This window comes from Colius striatus, chromosome 17 (genome assembly GCF_028858725.1).
Source record: "Colius striatus isolate bColStr4 chromosome 17, bColStr4.1.hap1, whole genome shotgun sequence".
Lineage (NCBI taxonomy): Eukaryota > Metazoa > Chordata > Aves > Coliiformes > Coliidae > Colius > Colius striatus.
In genome coordinates this window covers 4,127,763-4,143,839 of record NC_084775.1, presented here as the reverse complement: position 1 = coordinate 4,143,839, position 16,077 = coordinate 4,127,763, and the positions used below count along the sequence as shown (strand labels likewise).

The following is a 16,077-nucleotide window of genomic DNA, read 5'->3' as shown; positions in this document are numbered from 1 at the left end:
AAAGTTCGAAATAAAGAAATATTTTCCTAAATCCACATTTAGAAAACTAAAAAAATAGAGATAGAAATTCCCTATGATGTAGGGAGATCATGCTCTCCACTGAGGAAGGCACTCAATGTTAGCTGTTTTTTCTGAAGTAACATTTACAAGACATGAGCATTTGCTCTTTTCTGTGTCCAGACCAGAGGGGCTGACAAGGTTTTCAGTTTCTCTCCTACAGAGACTGGAGTTCACAGTAAACCTCCTCTCAGTTTCAAAGGTCTGATGGTGGGTTTATAAAAACAGTATTATTCCATCACAGAGGATCAGCTGCTACTTCCAGAGAGTGTGGTGCAGTGCAATTTTAAAACCACACAATTGCACAAATCAAACTGAAGTGTCTCTACTGTGCCACTAACACAATTTCACTCAAGACCAAGCATTTATGTAGCTGAAAGGTCATATAACTACACACAGATTTTCCTTTTTCAAGTGGTTAAAAGACATAAGCTTAATGGAACTCTTTCATTTGCTCAAATTACTGTGACACAGGTTACAAGAAGATTTTTCAGTTCTTATAATGTCCAACAGAAAGCCAGATATGAAGAAAAGATCAGGTATCCTGCAACACCACAGCTTTATGTATCTAATGCTACCTCCAGCATCCATCATCTTCAGTGCTACAGTGAGGCCTTCTACTTGTTTCAGATTCAAATGAGGACAGGGTGGGATCCTGCTTATAACTGAATAAAGCCACCACTCAGATCAATCTGCATCCTCACCTTTTCAGTGCAGTGCTGTCTGAGTTTACTTCCATCTTGGCATCGTATCTCTCGCACGGAAGATCTGGTGGCCTGAACTCTGGATCATCACTTGATGGGACACTATAGGTCCTCCACATATCTAGTGACTCGTTGTTCTGAATTACCCCACAGTACAATGCTGTCTCGCTGACCTCTGCCATCAGAGGTAACCTCTGTCCAACAAGGACTGTCCTATCATCTAAGCTGGGCAAGGGCTGAAGCTCCAGCCCACCGCCATAGAGTGCTGGGTTTACAGGTACGGAAGGTGGGTCCAGATTCTCTGCTTCCTGACCTCTTGGCTGGGGGCTAAGTGTGGGAGGCAGAGGGGAAGTAGGGGAATGGGGTGAATCCATAGGATTCATATTCATTTGCTTGCTTGGATTCCTAGCAGGTAGAGATAGAGGCTTCTCATATTTTCTGTTATTAGGGACTTCTAGAGAGGGCTCCATTCCTGCTAATCCCAGTTTCTGCCCTGATGTGTCCTGCTCCATGCATAGCTCTTCAGTCACAGAGGGCCGATGGTGAAATGGCATCATAGACCTTTTTTGCAGTTTATCTCCTTTTTCCTGTCTCTCTGTGGTTTTGTGCTTTGAAGAGGCAGGAGGTGGCAATGAAGAAGATGATGATGTTCCCACACTGAACCCTGGCTGATTTATCGTCGGGGGACGGCTGGAGCCAGCAGAACAACGCTGTTTGAAAACCTTGTGCCTGAAAGAAGAGGAAGAAACAAGTCACTGCATGGTTTATATGGTTGGCTAATCCAATGGAAAGACAAACAGAAAAAAACACTCCATAAAAACTCAGAGGTCAGCACTGAGAAATCTTATGTCTATTCCTGATCTCTTCAGCCATTCTGGAACGGTCAGATGATCTGGATCAGGTTGTTCAAGCCAACTGGGCTGCAGCTTCTCTGACCTATAACATGGAAAGTGGCAGTCTCCAAAAAGAACATTCAAAGGAAAGATTTCATGTGGACAGAAACTTAGTACTGGAAGGTGATCTAACAAAAAAGATCCGAGCTACCATTGTTTTCATTCCCCTAAATAAGGCAGCCCCCTCCATACAATGACTGCTGTGGAACTACGTCACTACTCTTGCAACAGATGCTCCAGAGTGAGCAAAAGACACCGACTGGAAGTGGTTTAGTTATGATCATAGATGGCAGTTTCCTCCCCCGTATCAGGTAAAGAAAAATAAGCCCAACTCTAGTCCAAAACAAAACAACAACAAAACAGAAACACATAAAGAAAAGAAGGAAGAAAAAAAGCAGCTACCAAGTGATGAAGAAAGCATGGAAGGTTTTCAAGTATTCAAAGCAAAACAACACAGTAACATCCAAACTTATTGCTGGCTTCACATTGTAATATGAATTCTCTTTCAATTGGCATCCAGTCTCTTTGAGCCTGGGAAGCACTGGACTGCATTTCAGTATCTGAGGTGGAGCTAAGCAGTATTTCCACCGTACAGCTGATGAGCCCCAGGGGTGTTACACCAGGGACAGTGCTGATTTGTTTTATTGCCTTTCTTGGTTTGTTTTTTTAAGCTAAGCAGAACACACTGTGCTTAACATTTACACCTGCTTTAAAGTTAAATACCATTTCAAAATAGGCTGGTTTTGTTTATAAACACCAATACCTAGGAGAGTAACAAAACATTTCAATAATATGCTTTTTACTCACAAAGATAAATTACATGAGTGTAAGTAAAGTGGACTAGCAGGTGGAAGGAAACCAATTCTGCTTTTATGACTTAGCTGTGAAAACATCCAAGTTTTATAGTACACAGAGGCTATCAAATGGTACAAACACAAGTTCTTGTACTGCTACATCTTTTTCCTGTAACCATCCATGTTGTCTGGTATTGCTTCTTTGTGGGCTTTGCTGTTAGCAGGACACGTTGCAAATTCTCTGCTGCAGCAGATGGTCTTTAGCTGCAATCACCCATAACGTGGAGCTAATGCCCTAGTAACTGAAGATTTGCCTTAAGCATGTTCTTGTAACATTTCATTGACTTAATTCTCCATCATTCACTGTATTTTAACTGACCACACAATATTATTTTAGACAATCTGTTCTTCCACACACAAAACTGGGTCTAGAGAAGATTGAATCTGATGCTGAGTACCAGACAACCCTTTAAGAATCCATATTTAAGATCCTATCTTGATATTTATATTCTCATTTATACAACACACAGAATGGGCACAGTGATGACTAAAACACTTATCTATATGACAGGAGGTGCCCAGCTGCTGCAGCTATACAGACAATTTTCATTGCAGTTTGAAATCAGGTGCAGACTTCACTCTCAGGAAAATGATTTTATTTCCCAGTTGCTGTGTTTACTAACTCCAGAATGATGTAGTCAGCACTGGAGGTGTCAAGAAGCAGTGTGAAAGTGCAAATCCAGCTGAACCCATCCATAGGTTTCCATTGTCCACTACTGATTCCCCACGCTTTCCAGGTGAAGCTGGACCTCAGTTTTCCACAGGAAACACTTAGCATCCTGACAAAATCTTTTGTCTCTTTGTATATATATATAGATATACTCTTGAGTATCTATATACAAGCAGCATAAAGTCAGGGGTAAAGGGCAAAGTTGCAGAAGAGCAACACTTTTACTTCAGACACAGCATCGAGTCTCCAGAGTGAACACTCTGCCCTCTGTATGATGCACAACTCCTCCACATCCCCTTACGTGTTCTAAACACACAAAGGAGAACTGACTTCATGAGAAGTCAAACACAGAAGGTACAAGGATACAATTTCTAATCAACAATCCTTTGGAGATGGTGAGAATGCTACATTCCTAAATCCCTCTGTACAACTAAACCTATGCAGAAAGCTCTGCAGATACTGCTGTGGCAGGCCTGGGTTAGCAATTCTGCTGTTACTAACAACAGCATTATTCTTGAGCTCACCTTGCTGTTAAAAATAAAGAAGAAAAAAGAAAAACAGGCATGCCTCAACCAGATCAAAAGCAGAGATCATTTCAGCTACACTGTTGGCTGTTGTGTTGACTACTACTTTGGCAAAGAGTCTTACTGCAGCTGGGGAGGGGCAGAGGGGGACAGGGGAGGATGAGAAGAGAGGAAAACCTCAGCATTTCTTTATCATACAAATGACTTCAGGAACATACTTCAGGAACACTTCTTTAGGTCATCAAAACATCGTTACCCATCGTAGAAGATGATGGTGACCTTAGGGATTAAATATTTCAGTAGAAGCAGTTTCCCAGGACTATGTCACAGTTCTCTCTCTGATAATATTAGGAATGCTTAAGCAGAATTGGTGGTGCTGGTTTGCCTCTCCTGACTGAGCAGTACTTTGAGTTTTCATCTCAGAAGACAGATAATTTAATGAACTCTTAAAGTGTTTGTGTAAGAGAGCTGTGATCTATTTTTGATCAGTTGACCACGGCTGACCGTGCTGCAAAGGTTTTCTATTCTCTTGGGTGTTCTCTGGTATCTGGTGAGTCGGGGCAGATTGCTCAGAGGTACACACAGTAAAGTGATTCTTAGGGATATCTCTCCATTTTGTCCTAACAGGGACAGTAGCACTATCCCTCAGTAGCACTGAAACTTAGGCAGCTTCTGCCTCCCTTCATAGTGAGTCTTACCAGTCCAAACTTTAAAGCTCACATCTCTGAAAAGCCTGAAGGACAAGTTCATCACAAATGAGAACTGTTTGGGTGAGTCTAGGATCAATGTTTCTCCTCAAGTTGGCTACTGCAAGTGACAATAAGAGATGTGTATTAATCACCTGAACACGAATGATCAGAACTTTGATACCAGAGTTTCCTCTTCTCTCACCTAAACATATCTCCCTGTTGTAAGCCTACCTCTGTCTGAATTAAACAAGGCTCTTCCAGTGTGATAAATGCTTACACTCTTCAAAGCTCACCTGGAACAAGAACAACTGACTCTTTGGACTGGATCCACAAAATCCCAAGAAACAGTGTTGTTAGGAACCTCCTCCTCCAAGTTTGCAGGTGTAATTTGATTCCTCCTGAAGAAGAGAAAATCATTTTAGTAGTTATCATCTTTAGCAAAACCTTTTTAAAACCTTATGCATAACTTCACATCTGTTCCCCTGAAATAACTTCCTTCCTTCCACTGCACCTTTGAAGTAGAATTCTGCATGTAACAGTGGTTCCCCTCCACTACTCCTTAAAACTTAGAGTTTGATTTATGTGGGAAGATGGTACCAGCTCTATCAGATAACTCTGTTTGGAGTTTGAGCAGAAGAAGCAAGTGGAAAGCAATTCAAACTGAATCTGGAAACTCTTCTGACATATTCAACAAGGAAATGGTACTAAAATAGTGAAAAATAAAGGTTTTGGGGCACATCAGGCCATGAACATACTTGTAAATTCCAGTAACAAAGGCTTAACCATGAACTTACCATGTTCTTGTCTGCTGGAACTGTAGTCCAACACATGAAATGCTTTACAAGTATTACCCTTAGAGTTCTGAATATCAAATAAACACTAATTGTTCCTCAGTCACCCAATTTTCAGCCCAGTAACTACACCTGGAGCTAGAAAATGCAATCAATAAAGCTGAAAGCATGTAGCTGAAGGCATGTATTATAGATTTGTAACCTCAGAGAGTGCTACAATTAAGATACACAATGGCAAAAACTGTTTTCAGCTGAACACAATAACAAATTTTCTTTGGATAATCCTGTTCTGCACCATTAGCTTCCATTAATGGCAAAAGAATCCTGTGATGAATAACATTATCTAAGGCCAAATGGTTACCATTTTAACTATACATAAGGTGTTATTCATAAACCAAACCAGCAGGACTGCTGCCTTACTTGGACTGTGACCTGTTGAGAATGCACTCCTTCCAGACACGGTGAACCATATGATTGTGAAATTTTGGAGTAATCTTGCCTGATTTCTTTGGACTGTGTACACTGACTGTCCCCTCCTGCACAGCTGAATGGCTGATACTGCTCTGAGAGCATCCACTTTCTCCTGCAACACAAATTCAGAATTAATGTTACAGCTGGTCTTAATAGTCACGTTTGATACTTCTTCCTGTAAAGACTTTCCCTGTTTTAAGGCTGTTGACTACCCAGATGTTCACATCCACTACAAAATGCTTAAAGCACCATTAAAAAACCAGACCCACTGAACTACATCTCAAAGCAACGTTGGCTTTTGTGGTAACAAAGGTGGCACTGGGTTAAACCCAGTCCATGTGCAGTAGAGTTGTGTGAGCTCTGCACCTTGTGAGGGATAATACACTCTGCAGCTTCTGGGGAATAGTTTAGATAAAGTCAGTTTACAGCCTTGAATTGAATCACCACAAAATAGTGCACAGATCATTTCTTCACATTTATACTGGATAGTAGCCTGGAATTTATATAGTCTTTGGTGAGCTGCTTTAAAGACTAAATGTATTGTAATATGGGATGGTTCTAAAAGCATCTATTAAGAAAAACAGTAACTTAGGTAGACTGTTTCAAGGCAAGAATCAGTTCTTTACACTCAAGATGAAACCTGACTGAAGAAATGAATGGATTAGTATGATGTTATTGCTTTATAATATGGTTGAATTACCAGAATGAAAACTTGCTTTGGTAAAACCTTACAGCTGAGATGTGCACTGCTACAAAAATTGTTCAACAGTTGATCATTAGCAGACACCATTAACATAATAGGTGAGAGTCTCAGTAATACTGTATGATTTTCAAAGAAACAACAAATCAAGATATTGTTGCAACATGCTAATAGCCTGAAAACTCTGATTTACGTTCTGCACTTGGCTTCCTTCTGTCTGCAATGCAGAAACCTTACCAGCTGTCGTGTAAGAGGATGCTTCTTTTTCTGCTATGAACTATGTTTTTTGTTTAGACAAACAGAAATCTAACACTGTCACCGTTACAACACAAACTACAACAGTAGAGGGAGCTTTAGGTTCACTTGGTCTGGCCACTGAGTAACACTGTGCTCTGGATGGAAAAGTAAGTCAGGATATGCTGCATTTTAACAAGGTCAAATCAGCGTACGGAACACTTCGTCCTGCTGCCTGACGCAATCTGAGAAGCCTTAAGAACGAAACGCTGAGAGGGTTCATTGCTGTACATCACTGCATCTAACAAGGCAATTCTGCTCATTTCTATTGGGTGACTTTCAAAATACAACTTTAAAAATTGTGCCCAAGCTGCCTAACCCTGTATCATCTTTGGTTCTTCGTGCTTATGGGTTTTTTTTCTCCAGGTAGACTTTCCCTGATCCCCTTTGTGTAAAAAATGCTAATTTTAAAAAAAGATGCAGGCACAGCCATAAACCCTTACACATACTGAGGCCTGGGGCTCTAACAATGTGTTTCACTGGTTTGCTAATGTCCTACAGCAGTGTGAACTTGGCAGACCATTAGAAACAACCCACGTCAGTCAAAACTTGAGAATTGGTGATTCTGACCTCCTCTGGGGAGGAGGGGGCAGGAAGGAATGTGTGCACATCAGACATAATCTGCACATCTATACATCATGTAAACCAATATACTTACAATTGCCAGGAAAAAAATGTATGGGGGCAAGGGAAGGAGAGGAGGTATGAGATGATAACCAAGGAGCTATCAGAGCTTTCAGGTTACACTTGAATGCATTAATTGTTGTTTCCCAAAATCCTGTCGTATGTTGCTCCTGTACACTGACACTAATTTTAATCCATGAAAGTCACTGACAAACTATTGGAACACACACACAAATTACTATGTCATATAATGGTTTAAACAATGGAGGACACAACCAGCCACACACCTGCAGTCACTTCACAAAGCCCACAGTCTGTGCCTACACATGAAAAATGCCATCCCTAGCTGCAGTAGTTTTGTTGCATGGAAAATATGTATGAAAGAGCCCTGAGGAGATCATCTAGTCCATTCCCTGCTTCAAAGCTGGATCAACATATTTGACTAAACTGTTCCTTAAAATCAACCGACCAACCTCCCCCCGAACAAAAGCCCAAAACCACCCCAACAACCCTTCCACCTCTCTGCTAATAGAAATTCTGTAGCTTCCCAACAGCCAATTTATTCTAACACTTCATTATCCTTCCTCAGAGAAAGTTTTTCTTCACGTTTAACCCAGTTTTCCTTTGCTCCAGTTTAGGTTCATTACATATTGGTTGCAGAGAAACGATTATTCATTCTCTCCTTTTATGTCTCTGAAGAGTGTTACACCACCTCTCCTTCAAATTTCCCTTCTCCAGACTAAACAACCTCAATTCTTTCCATCATTTCCTGTAGGTCCTGTTTGCAAAATCTACAATCATTCTCACTGCAGTTTTCTGCACTTCATCCAATTTGTCCACATCTTAACTGGACATGGCTCTGCCACCACATTTTGACGAGTATGGGGCAGAACTGAAGCCACGTGCCTCGGACTAAGCCAGTTTCTGTTTATCCCATTTACTCATTCTGAAGGACATGACATATTTTTCCAGCCTGTTTCTCCAATTTTTCAACGTCTTTTAAGTGGTGTATGATAAAATACAAAGGAATTATCTCGTTGTTTGCTGGAGACACCTCTCTCTCAGAACTTCATATTGCCTTGAAACAAAAGAGCTACATACCTTTGTATATTCACTTTACTCTTGGATCACAATCAATCAACATCCTCCTCCCATCAAGATACAAGAAGACCAGCACTTCATAAACACTGGCAAAATCTGTCTAAAACACTGCCAGAACCCAGTCTCTCAGGTGTTTGTACCACTGCACAAAGATAATGCAGTCACAGAAAGCCAAGCTGAACAAAGCTTTGCTTAACTCTTCAGGAGTGTTTTAAGCATTGGCTTTCATTAACCTCAGACCGACACAAAAGTCCTAAGTTTCAATCTATGGCCTGTCTTTAATCTGCTACTGTTCACATGTTATCCTCACTTACCATGAGCTATGCAACAATGAAAGACTGACTCCAGCCTCCCGAGTTTATTGCTTACCCATAACGGCCTGCTCTGGAGAAGTGGGTGGAGTGAGCGGCATCCCACAGGTACTAGCAGGATCTTTCACACTTCCAAGCCCCTGCTGTCCTACATTTATATGGCCTCCAGTATTGGCAGTGTTCTGTGACATGGGGATGTCACTCTGGGAGATGAGAACAAAGGCTGAAGGATACACCATCCTTACACCACCTACAGAGGAATGGAAAAACAAAAGTCCTAAATATGGCTGCTAATATTGAGCAGCTGTAGCTACTTCAAGTTGTTTTCAATGCCCATTAGACAAAACTTACTATCTGAAATATAAACAGGTAAGGAATTTCACATACTAACACACATCTAACCCTTTATAACTGGTACAGAGATGAAACAAGTAGCTTGATACTGTGAATAATAGCATGTGGGATACAGGGAGTACAGAAGCTTGAGGCAAGATAACTAGTCAGATGTTCCAGTGTCAAGAGAGTTACAAGAGAAGACAGGAAAATGATAATGGCTGTTTCTTATTAATTAGGTTTTATTTTTTTCTTAAATCATGTGGAGGAAAATAATCCTTCAGGCAGAATACTGAAACTTACCAACAATGACTTCAACTGCCACAGGGAAATCGTTGTCATATCCCAACTCTTCTTCCTCTTTCATGCCTTCTTTTTTTTTCAGCACCATAGGGTAAAAATACTGCCATTCCTCCATCAGTTTACGAGTCGCTGGGTCTGACATCTTATACGACTGGCCCGTGAGTGTACCATTTAAACCATAAGGACTCACCAAAACTGCAAAGGAAGAAACAACAGCCTCTACAGTAAGTGTGTTTCAACATGGGTCAGCCACTCTCTGCTTTGAGTCACTGTTCACTTGGCATGCTGATTTACAGACCTGTCTTCAGGGGACTGCTACTGCATAATCAGGTAAGGGGCTGAATTTAAAGCTATGTTGCACTGCACTGGCTTCCTTTACAGCCATCCTTATTGAGCTAAAAATGGACCTTTTTGCAGTTTAATAATCTCCACAATGAACTCATCTGAGTGTACTGAAACAGCACTGGCTATGGCAAAGGGATGACCATACATGGCAGCAACAGAGGACAGATATTCAACAGCTGGGTTTTTACCAGGAACATATGGTACTAGAGACTTCTCAGCATTAAAAAGGACAGAGATAACAATATACAAAGAAGCCACCAAGACAAATAAGGAGAATTAGTTGCTCAACAAACAGGTATTTTCATTCAGATTCAATTTTTCTTTCATTCCCATTCCATTTCAGAGCAATGAACTTAGCTCAGTGAGACAAAAGCTTCTAAATGTTTTTCAATACAGCTTCTAAAAATTAACACCAAGTTTTCAATTGTTTTCTGATGCATCTTCACACATACCACACCACCCCCTTTTTCAAAAACAAAATCTTGACCATCTGTGAATTAGAAGTACCCCTGAAGTAGCTGAACTCAGCATTTGTGCTAACGTAGCACTGAAGTTACAGATTTGACCTAGACATCAAGGAAGAAAATCAAATCTATTTCTTAGATAATAAGTCTTTTTAAACAAAAATAATTAATTTGTTTTACTTACTACATGCATGTGCCTTTAAAAGTAACTTTAATGAAGGGAAGCTTCAGGGAAATTCCCATACCACTTATGGCTGGCTGTAGTACTGCCACAATAACAACATTTTCCCTTATGTCCACACTTCCTGAATAGAAATTGAACCCGTTTGAAGGGTTACTTAATCTTACTTCATTCACCTCTGAAGATAACATGTCCAGAAGCAAAGTCCCTGGCACACAGAACAAGGTTAAGCACACAAAGTTCCCAATCCAGCTCACTTACCTTGGAAGGGTGAGGGTGAGGACTGGGCCATATGGATATGCTCTTCATTGATCAGGTAGATTGGCTGGTGCTGAGCAATCTCCACACTTGTGCACACATTGCTTTCCCCGTGAAGAAAGAACGTGAAGGCACACGACAAATGTTCACTGGGGAAGGAAAAACAGAGTTATTAGCATGTTAATGGATTCATGGGAGGCTGTGATTCCATAGCCTTGGAGGACAAATCTATATACTCTTCTGTGTTGTTACTTGTGGCTACTGAATACAGTTTAATTGACTGATAACCATATGCAACAGACCTCTCACCAGACAACTACTTGACACCATTGGCAACTCTCTCAAAGATTTCTTTCCTTACTTGTTTATAAACAAGATCATTATAAACAAATAGGATTTTAACCAGGATTCAAGTAGGAAAAAGAAGGGTCTTCAGAAATTCTACAAAGGCTGCAATAGATTCCAGCTGAAGAGGAATAAAAAGGGAAAAGGAAAAATGTTTGCTGAACACCTCATGGGAATCTCCATTAAAGAAAACGAAAGCACATGAATATTACAAGTTGACAATGGTTTAAGATGAACATGGATTTGCCACTAACAATTAAACTTAACTTTAAATGATTGGTATTTAAAATGTTCCCACTTGGTTCTACCCATAGGATGACCTCCCATTGCAGATAACTAACTCTTTGCTTAAACATTCCTTGCCACAAAGCCACCAGAAAAAAATAAAACACATTTCATGCTTTTTATCGTGATTCTAATCAACTAAAAATGTACAGAGCTGAGGTGGTAGTTATGCAGTCATTTTTCTGTCCAATACAATAGCTGTGCACAGTTTTTATAGCTGTTGGCTTTGGCACTTGGCCAGCTATAATGTAAGCAGTATTTTAAAGACAGCTCTTAACTACCTTCACCAAAAAGAAATAACTCAAGCAACTGTAACAAATTCACTTTAAGATCAGCCAACCAACTGCTTTGTAACTGTGAGCTATTTTTAAACAAAGGTACTGATGGTCTCAAATAGGAAGCTGGTTTAATCTCACTAAATCTCTGAACAATTTTGCACAGCCTGCAGAGCAACTTTTCACCCTGCACTTCAAGTTGCTCTTCTGTGAGCCTCAAATACCATCACAAAAAATACCCCAAAGACAATGGTCATCTGAGAAAAACTGTTGAGAAAAGGTTACTTAACTGACAGGCAACAACTACACTTCCTTGGTGCTATCAATCCTGTATCCAGGAATACTGTACAGTAATGGTTTCATTACATGTAATAAGGTTTCACTACATTTTCACTTTCACAAAGGAAAGAAATACCAATATCAACAGTGTTGCAGAAGTAAATTGCTCATTAATTTACATGAAGGGGGGTGAGAGAACAAGACATGGGACAAAATGGGCCGTAGATTCCAGGTATTTCTATCCCACTATCTTCCCCCAAAGAAGAAAAACAAATCGATGCATGTAAAAACAATTGAAAAGCTAACTTCTGCACACATCAGAGATTAAAAACATAACATCAAAGCTCAATTATTTAATCAAAACCTGTTAGTTTCCTTACATACAATGATAGCCCTTAATATAAAAAAGGTCTTGATAAATCAAATCCCATGAGAAATCTGGTCTAAGATCAAGGAGGAATAATCTCTTCAAAGAGTTCAGCACGCAGCAGGTCAGCCCTTCTAAAGCACAGAGCAAAGCTATTTGTAAAGTAGTCGTTTTCAACTCCTGTCTTTAGGATATTACACAGAAATCCTCCTGATTCTGAAAGCTTCTTACAGTGTTTGACTGTGAGAGTCTTGCTTGTCTTCTATTGAACTACAGGAAAAAAATAGCCTTCTGGGACCACACAGGGACTCTTTCAAGTCACTTGCAAAGTGGTCTGGCATGAACAAATCATGTGCAATTTCATGCAACATTCACAACTACCCATAAACACTGTGAGAATAACAAATAGACAAAACCAGAGTTTAAAAGACAACAGATTCCTTTGTTTTTGCAGGCAAGGAAATGCATGACACCAACTTTCTCAACTGAGAATCAGCTAACACCAAAACCAATCTAGGTTCAGAAAGCTAAATAGCCTCAGACTAAAAGTGCATACACTTAATTACAGGAAAAATAGATGTAGAAACTATAGTATGAGACCATTTTACTGTCCTGCCGATACCACAGATTAAAGAATAATCAAAATGGATATTATTACTCATGACCAGCAATAAACAGTTGATTAGTTAAAGATGGACCATTTCTAGCATGGGATTCAGAGTAAGCTATGCTCATCTACAGAAAGAAAATCAACCAATCTTGATCACTGAAGTATTCCTTTTCCACAGACCACAGCTAACAAAGCCCTTATGGTATGAAGTGTGCAAGCCTCCAGCTGGCCTGCATGCATCCAGCATTGCTTGCTTTGCTGCTCCCCTCCCGAGGCCTTCCTCCCAGGGCTTTGCAAAGCAAGAAACAGTTACATCAATTTTACGCTCCCTCTGGTGTCACGGTCGTTGCTACAAGCTCAGTTTCAAGACCAAAAATAATAAAGATGAAGGCCTGGGGACTTCCCACCTCCCTAATCTGCTTCTGGCAGATTCTGAGAACAATGTTTACTTCTGTAACAAATATGAACTTTATTTCAAGCAAACAGCATCAGCACACTGTGATGTATTCCACTCAGGCATACATCCCAGCCTCCTGACATTCCTCTCCTTAGTACATTTCACACAATTCCTTAAATACCAAGCTGCAGAAATCACTCTCACTAGAAATATGAGACAGATCTCCAAACAAAATCCAAGTAGAAGAAAATTTACCAAGCTAAAACCAGTCAGCTCGCAGAAGCAGACTGAGCACTGAGGCTTTATTTTTAATAACTCTTTAGTTATAGCTCTACAGTGTAGAAAGACCTACTTACTTCAAACTAAAGCTCTAAAAGCCCACAATTGTTTGGGTCCCCACTAGAGTGTTCCAACGGCGTTTTATCAACATCCAGTTTTCTTTACAGATGTTCTACTTGTGCTAACAAAGGCACCACTAAAAAAGCTAAACATGAAATGCAGATCACTCTGGAGTGTCTAAAAATGTTCAGCAACATGTTCAGACTGACATTTTTTTTTCTTGGTTTATTTAAATGTATTTCAACCCAGTTCAAAAACTGAAGCTGACAGGCTTTTGAGAAGTCGCTCTACTATCTCTCCAGGTTTTTAAACTTACTCATTTCCAGGCTCTTTCTTATCTCCCTGACATTCAGAAACCACCAGAGAGGCATGCAAAACAGCTTCCAAACTATTGCCCCTGTTCTACAAAGTCTGTTGGAATACTTTGAGCTGTCAATTTATAACTGTTCAGAACAAGTAGGATAATAAAAACACCCCCAGTTTTGGATAGCTGTGTAATATGTTTCCTTTGAATTAGCCAACAAACAAAATTAGCATCAGAATCATGTTTTTGACCCTATATTGCTACCCAGTGGGAAGGAAGAAGGGACTCTTTAGGTGACAGTGTGAAAGCAAGGTGACCATCCTGAGCAAGTGACCAAACATTCCTCAGCTTCACCAGGGGAGTACAACATGCTGTATTTTCCCTAGAAGTTCCAAATGAGGGGCAACTAATCCACTAAAAAAACCAAAACCAAACAGTTGGAGGCATTTAGAATTCTTTATGCCTTGGGTGTAGCACAAAGTGCAAATGCTTAACCATTTTAAGCTGGTTTTGGTCAGGAAATTTCACCATAAACTGAAGTAAGACCAATTCTTTTAATCCTCTTTTATAAAAATTAGAAACACCGAAACCCCCACTGTGCAAGAATTGTTGTCTGTTTTTCACAAGTGGCTTTGCAGAAACCTTTCTCTCCTTTACAGGTGACTGATAGCTGCCTCAGGATGTCATCTTCCCAAATAGAATATACAAAACATACACAGACAGTCTGTTATTCACAACTAGAACTGCACGTGCTGAGCACAGTCGTCCTGAGCCAGCAGAACACCTGAATACATACTTTCAAGAATGTATTCACTCTGTTCACTGAGACTTATGTGCAAAATCACAACAACTGTTTAAACAAAAGTCTTCTATTAATAAAAATACAAAGAAAACAACAATCCAAAAACCAGCCCCCAATTGCAGAGTGACAAATATTCTGTGGCACTTCATTTTATTCTGAACCTGTGCTTGGTGTTTAGATCCCAGGTAGGGAAGGAAATTGATAAAGTCCCCCTAAGGAAACACAAATATCATATAACCTTTTCTAACAACAAAGATCTATGCTCTCCTCTGAAGCACTGATGATATTTTTTTCCCCATAACACTGAAAAAACTTCAAATACAGAGTATTTACATTAATCAAACCTTCAATTTGGCACCTAACCACCTGCAACTGACAGCAACAGTCTTTCAGATTTTCTTTCCTCTAGGATCTTCGCTACCTTAGATAACCTTTGAGGTGCTTAAAAATGTAGCTGACTACCTTATTAATGTCATACTCAGGACCTCCCATAACCTTTATGAATTCAAATCCCTCAGTTACCATAAAGGACTTAAAGGAAATAACATTAAATTTACTTATTAGACATATATATATATGTATATATATAACAAATCAGATTAGGATTATGAAAATACAGCTATGTTTAAACTACACAACACTGGCAGAGAAAGGAGAACATTTGATGGATTTATCTCTCTCTCCCTTTTGTTAGGAGGTTTACACAAATACCCCATGCAAACTGTGCTGGGCAGCATTCAAACTTTAAAGAGATTATTTCCACACAAATGATCTCAAAGGCAAAAATGCCAATGTATTGCAATTCATGACTGAGCTCTGAATGCATGTACTAAACGTTCACTTCTGTACAAAGTCAAAGTGTACCTCTCAACAGATTTCAGAATACCTCATTTTGGATGACTAATGTGGAAATCAGTTACTTCAGGAAAGTAACAATACAAAAATGCCAATAGCAATGACTCTGGGGCCTGGGGGTGCACAAACACAGTCTAGCAAAAGAAAAGGTAAATTAACATCAGGGGTTTTTCCTTATTAGATGGATATTTTAAATGATTTGAAGCAGTTCATTGAAAACCACTTGCTACTGTGAAGCACCCAGTTTCTAACCAGTTTCATCCCAAACAACACAATCTGCTTATGTACCCAGTTCAGTGCAATGGGAAACAGATGACAACACTGGCACCAGAGGTTACTTAGTGAGAACATGGTGAAAATTTGATCATACTGCATTGCTAAACATTTATCCTGCTCTTAGAACAATTGCAAAGATGAATTTTTTTTCTACTATTTCTTTCTCTACAGATGAGTTTGAGCCTTCTTTCCCTGCCACCAGACTGCTGGCAACCTCTTGTTTCTCTCCTTTAGCTTGTAAAGCAGTTGTTCATAAAGCCACTGACTGTGTACAATGAACTATACTTTATGACTAACAAATTGTATTGCTATTCTAATTCCCCTCAAAATTAGCGTTGGGATCCGAAAGCTCTCTATTCAGTTACCTCAAAATAGC

General features: G+C 39.8%; 1 protein-coding gene across 1 annotated transcript in view; it reads right to left on the bottom strand.

Moving 5' to 3' along the window:
- Positions 1-16,077, bottom strand: part of MED13L (mediator complex subunit 13L) — a 187,007-nt gene that overhangs the window by 41,123 nt on the left and 129,807 nt on the right. The window contains exons 5-10 of the mRNA XM_062009731.1: positions 10,571-10,716; positions 9,320-9,514; positions 8,742-8,933; positions 5,603-5,765; positions 4,685-4,789; positions 762-1,490 (exon numbers count right to left, since the gene is read on the bottom strand). Coding sequence (XP_061865715.1) covers positions 762-1,490; positions 4,685-4,789; positions 5,603-5,765; positions 8,742-8,933; positions 9,320-9,514; positions 10,571-10,716 — 1,530 coding nt within the window. The remainder of the gene's footprint in view (positions 1-761; positions 1,491-4,684; positions 4,790-5,602; positions 5,766-8,741; positions 8,934-9,319; positions 9,515-10,570; positions 10,717-16,077) is intronic.